The sequence below is a fragment of the Budorcas taxicolor genome, chromosome 13 (genome assembly GCF_023091745.1).
Source record: "Budorcas taxicolor isolate Tak-1 chromosome 13, Takin1.1, whole genome shotgun sequence".
Taxonomy (NCBI): domain Eukaryota; kingdom Metazoa; phylum Chordata; class Mammalia; order Artiodactyla; family Bovidae; genus Budorcas; species Budorcas taxicolor.
Window position 1 is genome coordinate 34,762,849 of NC_068922.1, and position 23,321 is coordinate 34,786,169.

Consider the following 23,321-nt stretch of genomic DNA (forward strand, 5'->3'; position numbering starts at 1 on the left):
TTCTGGGAGCAAGTCCAGGCACCTGCTTCCAGCAGGTGCAGGAATCCCACCCGATTCTGACTCTGAGGCCTGGGGGGACTCTGTAAAGGGCACTTCTAACAGGTCCCGGGTGCTGTGGCTACTGCTGATCCCGGCGACCCCTGAGGACCATCAAGGCCGGGAGGCATCAACCATGACTACACAGCAATCCGGGGACCCCGCCACTCCCGACGCCCAGGCAGTATCCCAGCTCCGACCTGTCAGAGTCTCAGGGGCAGGTGGAGTGCTCGGTGGGCCCCCAGCTCTTCCCAGCGTGTGACTGGGATGGCCCCTCGGCTCTAGCAGAGCAGAGTTCCCACGCCTCTGTGATGGTGGGAGCCACCCAGGGGGCTCATTAACTATACACATTACCAAGTCCCTGCCCCCAAAGTTCCAAGTCTATAGGTCTGGGTTAGGGTCTGGGTGTTTCCCTGGTGGCTCAGATGGTAAAGAATCCGCCTGCCACGCGGGAGACCTGGTTTTGATCCCTGGGTCGGGAAGGTCCCCAAGAGGAGGAAATGGCAACCCACTCCAGCATTCTTGCCAGGACAGTAGAGCCTGGGGGGTTATAGTTTATGGGGTTGCAAAGAGTTGGACACGACTGAGGGACTAACACGTCTATTTTAAGCAAGCTATCAGGAGCATCTTTTCTTCAGGGCGATGGGGGAAACACCGTTCAGACTGACTTTTGAGACTGACAGAGGAAGCGGGGTCTTGCTCGTGGGCAGAGCTCTCTGCCAGGCGAGGAAGGGCAGCACCAGCAGTGCCCGAGGATAGCTGACCCCAGGCTGCCACACGCCGCCTGGCTGTGCATCGAGATTTCCTTGTGAGCCCAGGTCCCTCCCACCCCAGATGGAGGATTTAATCTGTCTAGCCAGGAGCCTGGTACCTCCTTGAATGACTCTAACACACACCCTGAGTTGAAAATCACCCTTCTAATGGAGCCAAAGAAACAGCCTGAAGGACCCTGGCATACTCTGCAGAAATGTTAAGCTACTGACCACAGGAGCAGAGACTAGGGCTGTAACCCAGAAAACCCACTGGGCAGAGAGAAGCCTAGGGTGCTCCATGAGCTCGACTGGCCAAGGGCTAATCCAGAAAGGGTTCAACTTTTCTTGAAACTGGAAAAGGTTTCAAGCAGCTAACAGTGCTGCTTGCTTTTCACATTATAGAAGAACTACGCATTCTGTCGTTTTCTGCCACCTATCAACACATAAAGCAATTATCCTTCCACTAAAAATAAGTAAATAAATAAAAAGAAAAGTAATATGTAATTTATTGCTGAAAATTGGAAAAATACAGGAAAGAATAGAAATCAAACGTCACTAGCAGTCCTTCTACCCAGAGGTAGTCACTGTGATTTACAGCTTCTAATGTTTGTGTGACGACGTGGGCTTTTCAAACAGCCTTAGTGTCATTCTACTAGAATCTGGCTTTACATGAATGTTTCCCAACAACCGTGTCACAAACAACAGCTGACGCTCACACAGCGGTGCCAGCCCTCCAGATCCTCACTAAGCTCCACCAGCACCCCTCTAAGGTAGGAGGAAATAGGCGCAGAGAGGTTCAACGACTCTCTCAAGTCACACAGCTTGTAAGTGGTAGGACAAGAGTTCAAACCCAATGAAGGTGACCATAAAGCCCGTCAGCCACCACGTTCTACTTCTTCCAGCATAATGACAGGTTCCTCAGGTGCACAGTTTCAGTGGGAGAATAGTCTCTCATGAGTCATGCTTTATTTAACCATCTCCCTGCTGTTGGACATCCTTGCTCTTGTTGTTCAATTGCTAAGTCGTGTTCGACTCTTTTGCGACCCTAAGGACTGTAGCCCACCAGGCTCCTCTGTCCATGGGACTTCCCAAGCAGGAATACTAGTGTGGGTTGCCGTTTCCCTCTCCTGGGAATCTTCCTGGACCAGAGATCAAACCCACGCCTCCTGCATTGGCAGGTGGATTTTTTTTACCACTAAGCCACCAGGAAGACTTGGATATCTGTGTCGCTTAGTCCTAAAGCACTTCGGAGAAGTGCTATTTGCCATCACTGATCGTGTCTCAGGCTCTGGAGAACCAATGCTGAGAGAAGGCATCAGCAGGTCAGGGGGTCAGGTCCTCCCTGCTGCGCGATCTGCCCGCAGCTTGGAGGAGAGCTGGTCCTGCTGCTCTGTGCCCACATCTGACCATCAGGGCTCATTTGTTTCTGCTCTAGAGAAATGAAAGTAATCTCTCATTGGTCTCCATTTGCATTTCTGTGATTACTAGCGAGGATTACTGTTTTATGTGCTTAGGTGCCCTTAAACCACATTTTGTGGTTTGGAATGATTTCTATGCCACAGTCCACTTTCCAGTTGACAGGATGGTATAGAAAGCAGGGAGGATGCCCACCCCCTGCGCCACAGCAGGTGATGGCCTGGGGACAAGGCACTGTGGGGGATGGGCTGAAGGTGGGACTCCCCCCACCCCCGCAACACACAGGCAGAAAGAAGGGCTGTTCTACAGGAGCTAGATGGTAAATAAATGGTGAAAAGCTATTACTGTCATTATTATTTTGGAATTCACTTCTTTGCCTTAAAAAGTGAAGGCAGCTTCTCACATCCTGCATCCCGCCCCCTGCCCCCCAATAACTTCAGCAGCCACTTAGTAAAGCTGAGGCATGGATTGAAAAAGCAGAAAATGTCTGAAATGGATTGGAGGTAAAGCGTTTGCCAGAACTGCCTAACTGCTTCTGCATTTACTGCACACACACAGTGCAAGCTGTCTTAACCCTGCCCACAGCTGAAGGTCAAGTTCTTTGTTGCCTTTGTCGTCATCACAGAGTGTTTGGGGGCATTTAGGTTTTGAAGACTGACAGAGCCTTTCTCGGGTCGGGTTCTATGAGGACTGGTCCCTGTGGAAGCCACCTCACTGGCCTCCTCATGCGTCGCCCCCACCCTCACCCTCAGCCGAGCCAGCACAGGGCATCCAGAGCTCAGAAGCTAACGTTCCTGTCCATAGGGACACCCTCTGGCTGCCTGTCCCGAGTCTGATACTGACCATGAACCATGCTGCACCTACTGGCTTCAGCGTCTTAGACTCTGTGCCAAGTCCAAGGGTAAGACTCAAAAGTGCAGCTTAATAAGACGATACAATCATTGCAAACCTAATTAAAAGAGTAAAACAAACCTTCCAGAGTGTGTGGTCGGTGCCCAGCATGGGAATCTCCTTTCTTGCCTGTTCTATAGCTGACGGTGAGCGGGCTTCACCCTCCACACCCACTGACTGGCTTCTTTCAGACCCCTGAATGTCTGCGGCACTTGGCTTCACAGAAGAGACCATGCTGTCTGGCTTTTGCTCACTTGCTCAATAGACATTCCAGTTTCCTGGTAAATGTGTGATCTGTTAAATACCAAGAGGGGCTGAAATCCCAAGGTGCGATCTTCCCACGTTTGGGCCACGAGCACCACTGGAGACTAACAAAGGATGACAGAAACAGGACACGCACATAAACAGGCTGCAGCTACCTACACCAGGAAGGGGGTCAGTTTCCTTCCCGCTGAAAATTGTGACACCACCTTAACTTCATCCAAGCTGCCACGTGTAATTAATCAAGATGGCCAAGCATTCTGGGCTAAACTTGGTTTTCCATTTGCACCATACACCAAAATCCCAGTTTAAGGAAAACACAGAGCCACTTGGAGAACTTTAAATAATCTATTTTAACAAGTATACACGACATAGAAAACTATAAAGCGATTAGTTCACCAACATCTAGTGTGCGCCTAGTTTGTCAGTCATTCGGTCATGTCCGACTCTTTTTCGACCCTGTGAACTGCAGCCTGCCAGGTTCCTCTGTCCATGGGATTCTCCACGCAAGAATACTGGAGCTGGTTGCTATGCCCTCCTCCAAGGGATCTTCCCCACCCAAGGACTGAACCTGGGTCTCCCGCATTGCAGGCAGATTCTTTACAGTCTGAGCCACCAGGGAAACCCCACATTTACATTCACAAAATGTTAACAATGGGACATTCCACAAAAACATGCTGAACGCATTCAGACAGGGTGGGAAAAAGATAAGGAAGCCAAGTGGAGTTTGTGAGCCCAAATAAATAGTGTCAGCAAGGTCAGGGAGACGAGCAGGGTCTTTGTGCAGAATTCCTGGGAGAAGAGGTCAGAGAGAAGACAGAAGCTACACTTGCGAGCAGCTCCCTGATCTATCAGCAGTGACACGGCAATGACAAAATCACCGATCCAGGGTGTTTAGAAAACCTTTGAAACATGAACATGCGGCAAACAACATGTCTACTGGAAAAAAGGCGAATCTAGTTGCTGAAGGTATAAAAGCTGATGATGAAAAACATGGGACCTGTCTGTTCACATGACATTTTCCATGGCAACAGAAAATCCCACCATCCTTTTAGAAAGGAAAAGCCGACTTAGAAGGGCAGCGACGCCGTGACTTTTAACCACGGTTCCACCTGTGGCAGGACTATCCCTTCCAGGATCCCTAGACCATGGAATCGACACAGCACAGGCTGTGTCACCCGGGCACAACACAGCCCAGCTGGGTGCCCACTGCCCCATGGCTCAGGGGAGATGCCCTCCTTCCTCCACCAACAAAATCCTGAAGCGGGTCCCCAGGGGGCCTCTGGAGTCTGGTTTTCCCTGTAAAGATCAGGGTGGAGGGAGAAGGCTCCCCAATCCAGTGACTTCTTCCCATCAGCAGGGCCGCCAATCTAGCAGCTGCCAGCACCACCCATCATAACCTTGAAACCCTGGGGCCACGTCCTTCAGAAACCATACCCTCCTCCAGGTGGCCAGTCAGTCTTACCCAGGACCACAGTCTGAGCAGAAACGTGGAATGTGTCACTTAAAGAACCTCCTACCCCTTAAAGGAGAAGCTCTCTCCTCCTGCAGGGGCACTAGGGCATCTCTTTAGAGTGACTCAGAGTTATCAGTCCAGTGTTAGGTGTTTCTGGGGTGGGGTCAGCCATCTCATGCTACAGAACTTGCTCTCAACGCTCTCTGGCCTGGAAGCCTGCAATTTTACTTTTCAGCTAATTGTGGTATACTCAACATACTACACGGAGAAGGCAATGGCACCCCACTCCAGTACTCTTGCCTGGAAAATCCCATGGACGGAGGAGCCTGGTGGGCTGCAGTCCATGGGGTCGCTAAGAGTTGGGCACGACTGAGTGACTTCACTTTCACTTTTCTCTTTCATGCACTGGAGAAGGAACTGGCAACCCGCTCCAGTATTCTTGCCTAGAGAATCCTAGGGACAGGGGAGCCTGGTGGGCTGCCGTCTATGGGGTCGCACAGAGTCGGACACAACTGAAGTGACTTAGCAGCAGCAGCAACATACTACAACTGGGTGAATGGCCCTCTGACTCAGAGTAATAGACTAATTTTGGAAAAGGGAGCTATAAGGTCAAGAGGAGATCATGACAGAGGTTAAGAGGATAGCACAAATTAAAATCCATCAGAAAGGATAAAGCTGGTCTGGGAACATATTGCACGAAGATCACTATGCAGCCAAGTTCAATTTGAACAAGAATTGCTAGTTGCACTGGCATAGATATAACTAGGAGACACACAACTGCTGGGTCACATGACTAGCAAACCGTTAGGCCTGCTTTTCACAATGTCCTGATGAAGTGAAAATAGTGAAAGTTGCTCAGTCCTGTCTGACTCTTTGCCACTCCATGGACTGTAGCCCACCAGGCTCCTCTGTCCATGGAATTCTCCAGGCCAGAATACTGGGGTGGGTAGCCGTTCCCTTCTCCAGGGGATCTTCCTAACCCAGGGATCAAACCCAGGTCTCCTGCATTGCAGGCGGATTCTTACCATCTGAGCCAGGAGGGAAGCCGCTATGTCATGCTAAGTGAGTGCAAATGATTCCAGCTGAGATCAAGGAGCAGGGAGACTATTTCAGGAGGTTCCTGTTTGATTATCTTTTTTTAAATACACACACTGAACAATGGGAATAGGAAGCATAATGAATGACTGGACTGATGAATGATCCTAACTTTAGCATATGGGGGGTGGGGGTAGGGTAGGAAGACAGTCTAGAGCACTCACTGCACACAGGTGACCAAGCAGATCCACCTGGGAAACCTGCCTGCTGACACTGGAGACAGAAGGCTCTGAGTCTGGGTCCCCCATGTGGGAGTCTGCATAACGGAGCCTGAGTCCAGTTCTACAGAGATGGGTTCAGAATGGGCAGCCTCCTGGGGAGGCGATGGTGCCAGGGGCCCAGCCTGCTCTGCTGCACAACCGTGAAATCAGATGATGCTGGAAGTGGACACAGATTCCTCCTGTGGGGGCCGGCAGCTTTCCACATCATTGCTGGGGTAGGACTTCAAAAGCCTTTTGATGCTTTGAGGTCTGGCAACCCACTCCAGTGCTCTTGCCTGGAGAATCCCAGCAACAGGGGAGCCTGGTGGGCTGTTGTCCATGGGGTTGCACAGAGTCGGACACGACTGAAGCGACTTAGCAGCAGTAGCAGCAGCAGCAGCAGCAGCAAAGACCTAAGTCAGAGGCCCTGCCCCAGGAGGGAGGGGTGTTTGGGGTCATTACTTGCTTTTTATAAATCACTGCCCAGCGCTGTAGTTCTGGGATCCATGAGAGCCCCCCTCCTCTCCCAGATGTGGAGCCCACCCCCCCATCCCCAGTGACTGGGCAGCTGCCCCTGCACTTACTGCAGGTGATCTGGCACCTTCTGACGGGTTTCCAGGCTTCAGGGAGAAAGGGCTCAAAACAGAGAAGAGTGGGATGAGAAGATGGTGCCTGTGGTCAGGCTACTGGGAAACTTGCAGCCAGTCCCCAGAGAGGGCTGCCCACTGGCAACAGGGCTGTGAACCACGGGGCAGCTGCCCAGGGCCGAGGGGACCAGCCACGGTAATGCCACCAGAGAGCAGGGTGGCCAACCTGCCAGGACTGTGTGTGCATCTTGACGAGGGGACCTGGCTTTGTCATCAGTATCCTCAGCAACACGCTTCACCCCCTCTGGCCTCAGACTCCTCATCGCTATCGAGGGGGTGGTCCTAACGTCTTCCTTCTCAAGTGTGTTGAGAGGGATTCATGAGGTAATACCTGTCACCTGATTGGCAGAGGGTCTAATACACTAATCCCTTGTTTTCAGCTATCAGTACTATCTGAACCCAATTAATATCAATTCTCAGTAGAGTAGGATCCATTTCTCTTGCCTCACATCATCCAAGGAAGAGGGTGAGGGCCACGCAGGAAAGAGAGAAAGAGAGAGTGTTTGTCTTTCTGCAGGCTTATTTTAGACTGGGATTGTTCCCTCCTCAGCTGCGATCAATGGGCCTTCACAATAGCAGGAAGCCACGATGTCCTGACTGTCATAACAAGACCCTGCCCCTCCGGCCGGTCTCTAAGGGAGGATCCATAATGATGATGTCCAGTCATCCAGTGTTTAGTTTATTCAAACAAAGCAGGAAGAGCAAGCTGGGACCCAGTAAACCAATAAGTAAGGCAGATTACTCCAGAAGTTTCCTATTTTCTCTGTAATAAGCATATATCCTTATGAATACAGGCTTCCCATATCCATATGGGAAAAGAATCTGCCTGCAATGCAGGAGACCTGGTTTTGATTCATGGGTTGGGAAGATCCCCTGGAGAAGGGAATGGCTACCCACTCCAGTATTCCTTCCTAGAGAATTCCATGGACAGATGATCCTGGCAAGCTACAGTCCATGCGGTCGCAAAGAGTTGGACACAGCTGAGCGACTAACACACTTATGGATATATACGGGGGTTTCTTAGCTTGTTAACTAACCTAGTTCTCTAGTTAAAGAAGAAACTCATCACCAACAAGTCTCCTCTTGGTGGTGATGTGGCTCTTAGGCAAATGGAGCCCCAGGCTTCACTTTGCTGTCTTCCCACTAATTCTGGAAGTGCCACCCTCCCAACACTGTTTTCTCTGAAGTCTTCCTGGTAATTCTGAAGCACCTGTTCACGCTGTTCTTCCTGAAATCTCATGTTCAAACAGTCCAACCTGATTCTTCTTGGGAAAATACGGTGACAGAAGAGCAACAAGGGAATGTGTGCAGAGAGAGGACCAGCGTCCAAGCTTCTGGAAGCTTACACTGCTGACGAACAAGAACAAAGTACCCCAGGAGAAGAGTTTACAACAAGACAGTGGGGAAACAGAAGGTCTGAATCCTCACGTGTGTGGCTGAGACACCAGCTCACACAACTCATACTTTGCTCGGTGAAGAGGTCAAATTAACAAGGCTTCAGTTCAGTTCAGTTCAGTCGTTCAGTCGTGTCCATTGCTTTGCGATCCTAACACTTAGGAAATGAAGCAAGGAGATGAAACAAGACCAGTGATGTTTGTGGAAGTGTCATTCTGTACAGAGAAAGAGATACATGGAACCAGATGTTAAACTCGAGACATCCCTTTTTAGGAAAGCCATTATAAGCAAGATGGGATTTGAGAGAAGCTTAAAAAGCCTCCAAAAAGGAACTGTTTACTGAATCCAGTAGCACCACCTAAAACGATGTTCACTGAGCAGATGGAAGCCTCCCCAGACCCCACATCAGAGACCCTCCCAGACTGCGGAGTCTCTAATCAGTCATGACTGCTGATGAGAGCAGATAATTACAAGCTAGTCTCATGGTTAACTAGCACAAACTTCAGCCAGGATTTCTGGGGTAAGCAGAGAAGAGTTTATTATGGTACAACTTTCAGATTCAAACCTCTGCTATGTTACGTTATTTTACAGCTTCCTCCAATTATAACATTTGAAAGGGAACACAGTAAGGAAACAGAGAATGCCTGATAACAGTGCTTTACAAGTTTCATGGGAGCAAGCTGTTCTGTGTCCCCGGTTTTATTTTCCTTAAGCGTTTTCCTGGATACAACCAGCTTATACGTGAGAAACTCTAAGGCGATGGTATTTATCAGTCTTATCATCCTCCTCCCTCAGGAGTCCTGAAGTTCCAGCCACGCCCCAGAAGACAGCAATGGTGCCCCCACCCGTGTGGCCTGGCATCACTGCCTGGCTCTGGCCTGGGAGCACAGATGTGGTCCTTGTGCAGCTCCCTAGACAGGAAGGGGCGAGGCCGTGCTGGGGAGCTGATCCCCCACCTGCGAGCAGTGGGAGGGGACGAGGAAGTGAGGATGGTCCAGCCCGGGGACGGCCCCGCCAGCGAGGGTGTGGCCAGGTCCAGTGTCTCTGGAGCCAGAGCCTGGCTTCCCTCCACGGAAGCACTGAGCGAGTAGCCCCTGCAGAGTCACTGACATTCCCTGGGCTCTGCGCTCTTGGCTATAATGACATTGCTAACATGCCTGCCAGAATAAAATAAAACAGCCCAGTCCCCTTCCAGCCCCTGCGGCCTTCCAAGCCGTCCCCAGGAGGTCCACAGGGTGCTGAGGGACACAGTGCAGGACCTCATGAGAAACTGCAGGTGAGGGGTCCTCATGATGCCTTCAGGTCACCCTGATGCCCAGAAGCTGGGTGGCACCTCCTGGGCCCTATCGCCCGATCCCTCCCCGACCAGACCTGGACGCTAGGCCAGTGGGGTCACTGTGGGGACCAGTGACTGAAGGCTGGGATGAGGCCAAGCACTGCTGATTCATGCAGATTCAGAATTCCCAGAAGCCAGAGAATTTGGCTTCACAGGTTGAAGCCTTAACTATTTATTTCCTATTTATTTATTTCCCCTCAGAGCATGTTTCTCCTGAAAGGGAAAAATAATTCTCCTCCCGCCTACCTTTCCGTTTGCCTCTTGTTTCCAGCTCTCTAATGGCCACTGAAAAAGAAAATGTCTCTTCATTTCAGCCTGGGAAGCCCAGCAGCAGGTCTCCGAGGTGCTGGGCACTGGCATGGGTCTTTGCCAACATGTGTGCACTGTCTCTCTCTACCCTACAAGACAACCTTCAACCCCAAAGCTCAACACCTCCCAAGTTGACCAGCTGACCTCAGAATTGGGAGGGAATGGCCGGATCTGTCAGAACTCCGTGGAGGGACAAAGCCATGCCGGCGATGCTCTCAAACCAGCTGAGGCCCTCATTCGAGACAGGAGGAAAGGCACCCGAGGGTCAGACAGAGGCTGGGCTGCAGGGCCTTGTAGTCCTCAGGCCCCCTGACTATAGGGGGCTGGGGAGTCCTGGGCAAGCTGTGGACGGGGCGGGGGCCTCACTGTCCTCAGAGAGTCCTAAAGGGATTCTGTTGCCCCCACCACCCAGGACCCAACCCTGATCTCTGATTCAGCCTTCAGGACTGAGAGGACCCCACACGTGGCACGTTCATACGGATTCTACGGCCACCATCTTTTCACCTCCTTAGAAACTGAGCCTTCGGCTCCTCGATGGTTGTCACGAGGCTGGAAGGATGAACTGAACCTCGGGGCTTATCCTGAGCACCCTGTGTGTGCAGCACTGGAGTGAGCTCTGTGGGACACATGGGGCAGGGGGGTAGCGGGCAACCTCGGCACCCCGAAATCCAGGGTAGGAGGTACAGGTACACTCTGCAGAGAACCGGAAGCCCAGGAGGCAGAGTAACACCCAGCGTTTGTGTGGTAGAAGCGAAGGCTGTCCTGACCCTCGGCCAAGGCACCCACAAGCGCCCTCTTCCAAAGTCCATGGCAGGCAGGCTTTTCAGGGACTGAGGCTGCCAAGATCGGGGCCCAAGGCAGCAGTAGACACAAGGGCAAGTTCTGAAGGACACAGTTAAACAGAAGCAGCTTCAGTTCCTTCTCCATCCCTCCTGAACCTGCCCCATCGGCGACAACACTAGCCCTCCCTGAAGAGGTGGGTCTGGGTAGTAACGCAAACCTGTGTCAGCTCCACAGGGCGTGAAGAGGCGCCCTCCCCTTGGGGAGTACTCCATGACCAAGGGGTTGACCACTCTGACTTGGAAAAGCAAGACCCCTCCCCTTTTTGCCTGAAGGCTGTCGATCAACAAGAAAGATTCTCCCTGTGGACAGACAGGTAACTTGAAACCATAGGAGGCCATTCATCCCCTTTGGACTTGACTCACTGTCCTGTTTGCGTGTTGGTTTGTTGCCTTAAACACAGGCCTCTGCTTCCACTTGTAAACAGAGGCCCCCCACCAGCCTAAGCCTAGTCCCCATGTAGCATTAAAGACAAACACAGCTTTAGGAAGCAATGACAAAGGTTCCTCCAGGTTAAAACTGCTGGCTGTGGGTTGCAGGGTTTGTGGCGAGCTGCCCAAATTCCCTCCTATTTACCTCCCTCCCCATCCCCTGGCCAGTCCACCCTCTTTTTCAGTTGTAAGAAAACACCCACAGATGCAGCTGTATTGAGACAAGATGCCCACCTCAGGGCCTGAGCGTTGGGAAAAGATGGGTTGGAGGCCAGTGGAATGACATGAATATGAGAGAAGAGAGGATTTGCTTTTGCCCAAGTGGAGGGGAGCACAGGCGTCTCGCAATGCTGTAACGTACGAGGTATTGGAACGCATCTGTATTTCAGGTACGTACAGGTGCTTCAACTCTGTAAGGTACTGGAACGTGTCAACAAGGAGGCTGGATGTGCTTGGAGTGTGCCTGACATAAACTGGCCTTTCTAGAGTTTTTAAATGATTCCTGGCTGGGGAAACATGAAGAAACTATGAGGGAACAAGGAGGCTGAGGATGAAAATGCCGCACTGGCAGAAGAGAATCCACTCACACGTCACTGTGCTGAAGGCTTCACACATCTGACCCTGCACTGGGTGCCACCGAGCATCCCAGATGCTCCAGGGAAGATGCAGCCCTGCCACTCAGTTCCCCTCCCTCCCAGGCCCCGGCCACACAGAAATGGTGGCCAGGATGCACGTGTACATCTGCTACCAGGCCCCCGGGGCCAAGGGAGCTGGAGAGTCCTGGTGGAGCTTACCCAGCCTCGGAGATCCTGGCAGCGGCAGCAGCACTGGGGCGCTCCCCGTGGCCCCTCGGCCCGAGGCGGCGGCTCTTGGGGTCGCTCAGGAGGCCAGTCCCTGGAGAGGCCTTGCCCTGGGGGTGGGCGGTGGGGCCATCCTCGCAGCCGTTTAGCAGGCTGGGACCTGCAGGTGCCGCGGTCCTCGCGGGCTGGCGCCCCTCACCATCATCCTCGCGCGGGGCTGGCAGCTTCCTCGACAGCTTGTAGCCGTGGGAGATCAGCAGGTCTTCGACACTGTACATAGTGCTCTGGCCGCATCAAAGCGCCACCGTGGTGACCGTCGGGGTGGCAGGGCCCACGCTGTGGGGACAAGGAGAGTGTCTTGTAAGCTGTGGACGATGCCCCCAGCGCTCCTGTACCTCCTCCCTCCAGGACCCTGACCACACGGCACCCTGGTCACGGTGCCTGCAGTGAAAGGGAAGAGGAGGGGGCTTCTCCATCTCACTCAGACAGAGGGTGGAGGCAGGAGGGCTGCCCTCCCGGGGTTGGGTGAGATGGTCCCTTCTGGACCAGAGAGGGAGCATTTGATCTTGGATTCCACAGAGCCAGGATGGGGGACTGACTCTGGGGACCCCTCCCCAGACGGCCACCACTTGCAGGAAAGTCCAGAACGGCATTTAAGCCACGGAATGATGACCAGTGTCCCCTGCCCCAGACCTCTAAAGACAACACACACAGGAGAGGTCAAAATAAAGAGACTCGGAAGCCGCAATTACTACTCCACACTGCTAAAAAGAGAAACCCCCAGGGGCCAGCTCCATCTTATTATCTTCCCCGCTTTCATCTCGCAGACACACCTTTTGGTCCAAAAGGGCAAGGCAAGATCTTTAATCAACCCAGGGCTATGATGCACTTTGGCGGAAGCAATCTGGGTGGGTAATGAGCCACCAAAAATAGATCTTAAGTCTTTCAGCTCATAATGAGAAACGCTAACTAAGCCTACACAGCCCGTGCACTACACAATTCCAAACTTCTTCCCACACCGAACTTTGAAGAATCAGATTTCTCTCCAGTTTATCTTGGGGAGACAGTCCGCATCTCTGAACCCAGGGGTGTCCACGTTCGAGTTCTGCCAGGGTGCATGAATTCAACAGCAGCAATGATTCAAAAACACACAGCCCTAAGACAATGGCACCAGCCAAGAAGAATGAAAGTGAACAGGGAACCTACATGAAAGCGCCTGTGTGTGCAGAGGTGGGGCTGTTCCATTTATTTTCACAAGGGAGCATCTCTTCTCCCAAGACCTCCTGTTGCTAACGGGGTGGGAGGCAGTTTGGTCAGTCCTGCCGCTGCCTCCCCAGGGTCCTCGAGGCAGGCCTGGGTGAGCTGCACAGGAGAGGCGGGCCTGGAAGAACACGGCTGCTCCAGCCCCTCTTGGCTGCTGGACGGAAATAGCAACTATCAGCAGCGGCAGCCCCTGCAAACAATGGCCAGGAAATGCCTGCCCCCGAGTGCAGGTGAAAGGGGGCCCCTGTGCTTCCTGCCGGTGGGGCCTCTGGCCGGAGCTCATCACAGGATCCTGCTGACTGTGCCGGCCCTCGGCACACACTGGGCTCCAGCAGCAGCCAAATTGCAGCCGGCACGGAGAGGGCAGGAAAGATCAGGCTCTGGAAGCCTGTGGTTCTCTATCAAGTCCGCACGTTATGGAAAATCCACACGCTCCTGCAGGGACTGTAGTAGGAGAAGCATCTCCACAGCAACTCGGCTAGTCTCAGTGCTGCGCTCAAGCTCCACGTCTTCTAGGGGCTGGCACAAGACGGACAGAGAAATGGCAGGACCAGAGAGGCGAGCATTTGTTCTCTGAGTTCACTGTTCTGATCCCCAGGCTGGGCCTGCAGAGGACAGGGATCCCATCACAAACCCAGGGCTGCGGGAACATCAAGGCAAGGTCTGCTTCGTTCAATGCTAGGACCCCAGCATCCGGCATATAGTATGTGCTCAATAAATCACTGTCGAATGACGGCACAGTGGGAGAAAGGGATGTTTGAGCTAGGTTTTGAAGAATGATTAGGAGCTCACTGAATAAACTGCACGTGCACATGTGTATGACATGGGGAATTAACATTTAAAATAGATTCAGGGTACAGTCATCCCAGGGGGAAAGAATGACACGGCAACAGAATCCTGCAGGTGAGACTGTGGGTTCCCAGACTCAGTGTCACACATACAGTTGGCACCATGGTCAGAGTTCAGGTCTGAGGACACTCAGCTTCTTCCTGTTACCACATCAGGCTCTTTAAAAGCAAAGCAAAGTTCACAGTACCCTGGCTGGCCACCCATTACACAGAGGAGCAGGCCAGCATCAGTGACAGAATCCACTATGAGGGTGGTAAGAAGCAATGACCTTCCAGAAAAACACCTGAGGGTCACTGTCCTCCTGGGGGTAGGTTAGCTGGTCCATGCTGCCTCTGTCTGCAAGGTAAGTACACTTTGCAAACCCTTAAACGGTACAGCAGATCAGGCCCAACCATGAATATCTTTCCTACAAACTTGTAAGAACTGTCCTTGACCTTACAGGTCTGAGGTCAAACGTGCATTGATGTAGGGGGACTCTTAACTTGGTGTCACAGAGGCCAGCAGCCTGTGGGGGGCAGGAGGATGAAGCACACCAGCTTCAGCACTCGGGGTGCAGGCCTCACGAGAGGGGATGACCTACAGCACAGGCCCCATGGCCCAGATGAGGGGTGCCCCCAATCCCCAGAGGACTCCTTCCTTTGGCTGACACCCACCACCTCTTGGACCCTATCTCAGAGCCTGGCTTCTACCTCATTTCCAGCCCCATGTCAAACATCGTCGCTCCCAGCAGACAAGACTTCTCAACAGCCTCATGGCCCATCCAGTCCTTTTTGTATTCAGCATCCTTCCTGTAATATCCTTCCCTACCATGGATGGACCAGCGCATCTCTAACACATCAGTCCCATGGCCACCAGGAGGGGATACCAAGGAGCTGAGGAGGAGAGGAGTCCTTTCAAAGTCCCCGCCCAACCCTGAGGCAGCAGCCTTCCAAATCAAAGGTATTCGAGGCCACCCCCAACCCACTACCCAAAGGGCTGCTGTTCAGAGAAGCACACAACAAAATTGGACCTAAGTGTAAATTATTAGAACATGGTATTTCACAACTTGGAAAGATGTGTGTGTATGATGGGCCCTCGTGGCACCAACACCCAGGTCATCATAAATCTGAGGGTAAACTTTTCAGTCAGGCCTCTGTATATGGAGTCCCTCCGTATGCGTATCTGAGGTTCCTCGGCCACAGGTTCAACCAAGCCTCGGCCAGGCCGGCTTATACCCTGTAAGCAGGCGCTTACTGAAAAGAATCTGGCCCCACGCAGGTCAAACCCGAGTTGTTCAAGGGCCACTCGAGTTAAAACAGCACGGGCTTGGAATTAGCCCTTTCATCCCCAAGTGGTGCTACACCAGCCCCGGCTGTGGTCCCAGAAGCAAGTCATTAGCTGCACAAAACCTCAGTTTTCCAATCTGCAAAATGGCAGGGCCACTCACATCTGTCTTCCCAGACTGTTTCAAGGGCCACACGTTGTTGTTCAGTTGCCAAGTGGTGTCCGACTCTTTGCACCCCAGGAACTGAAGCACGCCAGGCTTCCCAAGGGCTATGTAAGTACATGTAAAAGTGTAAATCACACACAATCTGAGATAGCATTTATCATGTAGCAATGGCACGTCCATCTCTGAACGGCTACCTGTCCTCATGGAAAGCTTTCACCATAGTTATTCGCTGTGACCACTGGACCATTCCCTGATTCCTCGTGTATCACTTGGACTGTGACTTGATTCCCAAAGTCAAGCCCACTTTCTATCTCCCAGACATCTGTCTTCTAGGAAGGGGTACTTCTGTCACCATCCGAGTCACCCAGGACAGCAAATGTTATTTCACAGAGTCCAGAACCTGCATACGCACATTCCGAGGGCTTGGGATACGCCGGGCACTTACACTGTAATGATGAACAAGACCCATTCTTTGCTCTTGAGAAGTTTACTGCAGCGACAGCAGGAGAACAGGCCAAGGAAACATGGCACACGCGTGGGTTAGTGACAGGAGCTTGCCTGCTCCCCACAGTGTCAGCACTGCGATGGGGACAAGGACAGGAGGAGAACACGGGACCCTCACCCAGTCTCAGGGAGTCAGGACGGCCTCTGGAAGAGCGTGTCAAAGCCAAACAAACCCTTCAGGGAGAAGCTGTGCTGCGAGGTCACCCTGAAAGGATGCTTCTCCAGCCAGTTCACATAAGAAATGTCTTCCTTTGCTACTTTGTCACCTTGCATCAAATACTCAGAGTGGAACATCTAAGAAGAGCGGCCCAGGCAGTGCTGGTGCCCAGATAAGTTCTCAGGGACAGACTCCTGAGAACACAACGACCAGAGACTAAGGAGCCCACTTCCAGTAACTCATTCATTCTGTGACTAAATGCAGGGCAGACAATTAAGATAAGGGTACACATGTTGGGCTTTCCTGGTGGCTTGGCGGTAAAGAATCTGCCTGCCAACGCAGGAGACACGTGTTCGATCCCTGGTCCAGGAAGATCCCAGGTGCCTTGGAACAACCAAGCCCGTGCGCCACATCTGCTGAGCCTGTGCTCTAGAGGTTGGGAGCCGTGACCGCTGAAGCCCGCACACCCTGGGGCCTGTGCTCTGCAACGAGAGAAGCCACCGCTGGGAGAAGCCTGCACACCACAACCAAGAGTAGCCTTGCTTGCCGTAACTGCAGAAAGGCCCCCAGGGCAATGAAGACCAGCACAGCCAAAAATAAATAAAATTATTTAAAAAAAATACTCATGTTAACAGAACAGTCCATCAAGGCCTGTAGTGAGGAGTTCCTGGCTGGGAGGGTCTTAAGTGGAGGTCAAGGCAATGAATTTGCAAATTCTATTGTTTTTACAGCCACCCACTAAAGGTGTGCACACATATTTACCCTCACATTCTGAGGGGCACTGTAATATTTTCTATTCTATTTCACTTTTGAAAAATGCTGGTCACTACACACTAAATTTGATGTCACAGTAATTGATCAGAACCCAGCATTTGGAAAGCACTAATGGAGAAATCAATCCTGTGCTGGTCAGGACGCTGGACTAGATGACCCCTGAAATTCTGTCCAGTTCAACGATCCCATCAATCGATGAGAAATTCCTTCACAAGTTCCTTGCTTTGTTCTCAACAGCAAAATACAGCTGTTCTATCTGATCAAAAATTTCCTTTCCAAGAAAAGTCACAGCAACTAAGTGAAACTGCTTTCCCACTCTTAAGAGCGTAAGATGAAAAGAAAGAAATCTTCTGAAGGGAAAGTCCTGGCTCCTGCTTCCTTCTTCTACCTGTGATCCACCTGGGGCTTGAGACCCGAGGCCTCGGAACACAGCATCACTGGTTGACGGATAAAGCCAGCATCATGGAAGGTGCCAAGGAACCCTCAGGGTGAACTGCACCTACAGTGCTGCCGCTTTTATTCTCTTTCTGGTTTGAAAGAGCCAGGAAGCAGACTTTTGTCTCTTTTGAGTCCACTACGGCTCTTTTCATCTTTTCCTATACTATTTTCTGCCCCATATATTCCTGGAGTAAGCCCATCATTTCAAAGACAAAACGGAGAAAGCAGTTTAAAAACCCTACCACCCTAATAAGAAACCTGACAGTCTGGCAGAAGGGACATGTGTCCTGGTGGGTCTCCTTCCCGGGGTGGCGTGTGTTCAGCTGTTTCTTCTCATCTTAGGTGGAACCTGCCTGCAGACTTCCTCCCACCTGATCTGAGTGAAAACGGAGCAGATCAGTGTGCTTTCTCGATAGAAAGGCTTCCTTCTATCAAGCTTCTGCTTGGTAGATGGCTGTTACCATAGGACTTAACTTCCAAGCCTCAGTTTTCTAAATGGATCGTCACTTACTCCAAAGACAAGTACGTGGTATCTAGTAGCTATAAGGATGTCAGGCTGGTAATTCCTACTGGACTTGGTGGCACTGTTCGATGATGCCAAAGAGAAACCTGGCTCGACCCAGCAGCAGGGCTTCCCAGGTGGCTCAGTGATAAAGAACCTGCCTGCCAATGCAGGAGACACAAGAGACGTGGGTTCAAGCTCTGGGTTGGGAAGATCCCAGAGAAGGAAGTGGCAACCCACTCCAGTATTCTTGCCTGGGAAATCCCTTGGACAGAGGAGTCTGGTGGGATACAGTCCATGGGGTCGCAAAGAGTTGGACACAACTTAGTGACTAAACACAACAACAGATCCGGACCCCCGGCTCAGAGAACGTCTCCCCTGCTTATACAACTTAAGTTGAGCGACACAGTCATTCGATGGAAGCAAACTCTGTAGACAGTGTACAGAAAGAAGGCAAACTGGATTTACAACAAGTCTCTTTCTATAGGAGAAAACTTTTGTGCTCAGTGTATAACAACACTCCAAAAACCAGTTAGGCGAAAGGCAAACTTCAGCTTTTCCCCCTCTGTTCTGTTATGAAAATGCATACTTACAAGCGTCAAAACTAACACAATGGGAGAAACGGTGAAGGAAACAAAGCACGAGGAACATGGAGCTGGGTGAGAAGTCTGCGTTCAGCCTACAGTTCTCTTGTTCACCTCGACAGGAGTGGTTTAAATTAAAGTCACGAGAGGAGACCCAAAGAGAAATGCTTATGGCATGCAGACTCTAAGTTAGGTGGTTTAAAGGGGAACCCAGGGAGAGGAATCACGAATGCTGAACAGCCGAGCTTCCCAGGCTGGGTTTTTTTCTATTGATTCATTACATCACTAGATTTATAGTCGATCATTTTTTTCCCCCTTGAGGACGCTTGGGATAAGTGGTAAGATGCTCAAATGCCCTCCAGGAGATGCGTAAGGAACATCTTCCAATTTGTGGTTAATTTATACCCCCCCACCCGGCCACTACCCTCATTAAACAGAGAAGGAAGAGCCTGTTCTCTAAGCTCAGAATAGCAGCACACGAGAGATAACAACATCACCCATCCCCCGAGCATCTGTGATGTGCCAGCCACTCTGCTGGCTGCCTCGCACTCTTTATTTTCCACTCCCAGGAACCGTCCTGCTGTAGATATGAACGTCTCCATTTTACAGACAAGAAAACCGAGGCTGAGAGTCCAAGGTTACAGTTTGCAGGCGCAGATCCAAGGGTCAAACCAAGGTCTGTCTAGCTTCAAAGCTCATGCTACTATTTTAGGCTCTAAATTTCCTTCCTTAATAGCAACAGAAGTTTCCCAGTTTACCAAATAATGCATAAAATATAAATAAGAAAGGATAGAAGGCATGGTGGAATAAAGATGAAATACAATAATAAAAACGAGAAAACTCCTTTATTCTCTTGGGCTAGGATGGCTGTTTGAGGTGACCCTTGCCTTGTACACACCAAGCGCACACACACGTACATGCACACACACAAGCTTGACGCTTCACTTCATTACAATGTCTTGATGGCAATACTAACACTGACTTCTAAACATGCAAATAACATGATTCATTCACAAATACACCACATGATGTTCTGTGACCTTCAGCAGACCTCTTCAATTATTTGGGGTTCTAGGCTCTCCACCAGGGACCTGGAGTTCTCATGAAACCTGCTGTGTGAAGCTGAAAAGCAGACAAACTACATCTATGAGAAATGGGAGGGGAGCTTGTAACTTTTGTGAAAAACGAAGTTCTAAGAGAAAAAAAATATCTACATAGTAATATCCACTGTTCTCTGCAGTGTTAATACAATCCGGACTTGAATGAGTGGACTGTGGGAAACCACCGCAGGGTCTGGGCAGATAAAGGAAAGGCGCTTGACAGTGACTCTGGCAGGAGAGCGAAGGAATAACGTGGGCAGAACAGGACAGATGTGTGGACACATAGTCACAAGTCCCTTCTACTGTAATGTGCATGGGTGGATGGGAGGGCGGGAGATAAGAAAAAAGGAAAGTAATGAGTGTAACTTCCCAGGGAAGAAGTACAGTGAATTTTGGTCTTGGTGACTAAAGTAATCGTCCTCTTGTTATGAGAAACACAGAAATCGGAAACAACGTTCAGCTGCAGATGATGACGGGTCATTTGATTTTGATTTAACCAACTTATTCCTGCAAAATTTTCTTGTGCCCAGATCATTCTTCAGTGGCTTTTCATCAGAATTCTTGTCCTTTACAGAGAACCCGAATGAGACCACAGTAAGCCATCTTCCTGTGTGGTGGGCTTCTAAGTTCTGTCCTTATCAGCCGTATCCTTTCTATTCAGGCTGAAGGGATGCTGATAACAGCTCATAGCATTTGGGCATGGACTGGAATTGTCCACCCCCTCACTGGAGGGATGAATTTCCCTCGGTGGCTTAATACACAACTGCTGTGGGAACTGAGCCTAAAACAGTGCCTAGGAGAACCTATGGGTTTCAGTCTTCTTCCCAAAAAGTGCGTTAGGAAGGCTGAGCTAGAGGATCTTCTGGGTCCTTCCAGCTCTAGAGATGGCCCCCCTCTCTGGCCTCTTCCCTGTGATGAGCAGCATGCATTTTTCAGTCAGTTAGCTCGGTGGAGAGAATACAGCTTGTGACCATGATACAGAACAAAGCTAACTGGGTCACAGGAAGATAGACCCTCTGACCTTGGCCTGGTTAGCAGCACCCATACAGAGGCCAGCCCAGAGAGCAGAGCTAAGCGGCCACACAGTGAGAGAAGAGGGTAGTGGGGAGGGCTAGGGGAGTCCACCACCCAGGATCGCCCACCCCAAGAGACCTGGAGCGCAGCCACGCCCACTGACTGCAACTTGCTTTGCACCAAGTGTGCAGGCCCTGGGCTCTGAAGACATGGAGATACAGAAGAAGCCCCCATCAACACCCTCCGCTGTGAAGCTTCTAAGCTGGGAAGCATTACTGAAGTCACAGGCGCCCTCGTCACTAGAGGTCGAGTCTCGAAAATGAATGTCATCTACACAGGCTCCACTGCCCACCCCCGTCCCATCTGTAAAAATATGTGTTCTCCTCATATTGGCAGTTCTCAGGCTCAAAACAGTGAAATGAAACAGAATATTAGTAAACTCACGAAATCAACCAGCACCTTTCTTCCTTTTAAACATCTGCCTAGAACTGCAAACTAAGAAAGAGACAAATACTCAATTAAAAATATCAAACAAATGTTCACCCTCACCTGAGATAAAAGATATGCAAATTAAACCCAAAAGCCACTATTCCCTTCTCACATTACTGAAGTTTCTAGAAAGCAATAGCTTTTGTTAAGGGCATGGTGAATGAGCTGTCAGGGTTCTCCCATTTGTGAGTGTATGAGTGGGGTTGGTGGGGGTGTGTGTGTGGGGGATAGGTCTGTATGGAAACGGCTATTTCCTTTCTTAAAAATGATTAATGCTATAAAATCTTTAAAAATCTGAAACCCTATAGACTAATAATCTCACTTCTTGGGATCCATCCTAATGAAATAATCAGAGATACATACAAAGTTTTATATAAGGATACTTACCCAAGTTTTAATTATGATAATTTTTTAAAAAGCTAGATTAAACAGTCATTTAAGGGACAGCTAAAAAATTCTGGTACCTCCATGTGGAAGATTATAATATGCACACATATGTATAAAATGATGTTTTTAGATATTGAATGGTACAGGGAGAAAATGCTCATGGCACCATGTTAAATAATAAAGACAGGACACAAAAGCCTAGATTCAGTGTATATAATACCAATTCCATCTAAATATATACAAATACAGCCTGGGGAGAAACACCGAGAGGAAACACACCAAAACAGCAACAGTGGTACTGGAGTCTAAGTTTTTTAAAAATGCCCTTATTTATACTTTCCTGTGTTTATGATATTCAGTCATGAAATATATTAGATCGAACCACATGAAGCTGCCATTTTACAGGTAAAAAATGGTCAAATAGCGGCATTTTCTTATACTTACTATTTCATCATCGGGGAAAAAAGAACTTAACAAAAAGCTACATATAGGAAAGATAAAGAGAAAATATCTTCAAAAACATACTGCATATTTCAAGACTCAATGAGAATAAGAGAGACACAGAAGAGAAGAATAAATGAAAAGTAAATTACATAAGGTTTGAAGAGTTTAGAATATGGTATTTATGTCTTATCTGCTACCAAGAGATACTTAACCTGAATCTAGCAGGCTTAAAATCCCAATCTGCTGATAAAATTGAATACAAGATCCCAAGTAGCATTCTAAAGGTCCTAATGAGACGTTGGTACTACAAAACCTAAGGCTTCTCTCTTGTATTCATTGACATTCCACCCTTAAGATGTAATTAGTCCTTCAAATTGTTGGCAGTTGACTATAAATATTTCTTCAACCGACAATTTTTCGGTCTAATGTTGTGATTAACATACAACAAAGTACTTTCTTTAAACAAGAGGTAAATAGCCAAGATACAAAACAAACCAGACTGAGGCAGGCTGCTAATTGATGCACAGATTTTTAATACTCTCTACAGCTTTTTTTCTTTTCTTGGATGGCAGAGTCATGGATTTTATTATGAGCAATAGGATTGCCATTTCCCTTTCCAGTCTTAATAATTAAATAAAGACACTGTCGTCACCACACCACAGAGGGATGACCACCTCTGCCAGGGCCCTCAAGTGGTCACAATCTCCTAAGATATAAAAAGCATATTGACTGTGAAGTTGTGGTTTTAGTGGGGCAGCCATCTCGGAGTTAAGTTTCTTTAAGGTGGCAAAAACAAAACAAACAAACAAAACAAAAAAAGAGATGGAAATCTTGGATCTAAGATCAAGAGTTTCCTGGAAGCTAACCTTGCTGGGCTGGGTTGGTATTAAGGCACTGATTCAAAAAGAGAAGAAAGTACAGTGCCAAACATTATGGAGTTCTTTTTTTTTTTTTTGGTAAATATTACCTTTTTAAACTTTGTCTCTTCCCCTACCACCTGTATGAACACACACACATACACATTTCACACATACACATTCACACACACTCACGCTCTGCTGTCTTCTTTTTTTTAAATTTATTTCTTTTTTTTTTCTGCTATCTTCTTTCACCTCTAAATTCTATCACACAATTACTGCTTTGGAGACCTCAACCACTTTTAAGAGACTAAGTATCTCATTAACGTTTCTGAAAGATTAGCAGTCATTAAGAAAAGAGGACTGCAATTGGATAACATTTTCTAAATCTTCTGGAATTGTTGACTATCTGCAAAAACAACTGTAAAACTTATAATAGGTTAAAATTAAATTCCACTATCATCACAGATGTCAAAATTCCACACATAAAGATTTCTAAAATAATCTCTTAAACTTACAACACACTAGTTTTGCTTTTAAATATCTTTAGAATGAAACAGCCAAGGTTTTATAAAAATGTCAAAGTTTAAATGAACTTGTGTAATTCTTACATTATTCATTTTCTAATTATGAAAGTCATATAATATTATTCTAGAAGTAAACAC

At 49.3% G+C, this 23,321-nt stretch overlaps 1 protein-coding gene across 5 annotated transcripts in view; it reads right to left on the reverse strand.

Moving 5' to 3' along the window:
• JCAD (junctional cadherin 5 associated) overlaps positions 1-23,321 on the reverse strand; it is a 38,190-nt gene that overhangs the window by 11,586 nt on the left and 3,283 nt on the right. For all 5 annotated transcript variants that reach the window (XM_052650774.1, XM_052650776.1, XM_052650773.1 and 2 more), the window contains exon 2: positions 11,860-12,201. In XM_052650774.1, coding sequence (XP_052506734.1) covers positions 11,860-12,143 — 284 coding nt within the window. In that variant the 5' untranslated portion in view covers positions 12,144-12,201. The remainder of the gene's footprint in view (positions 1-11,859; positions 12,202-23,321) is intronic.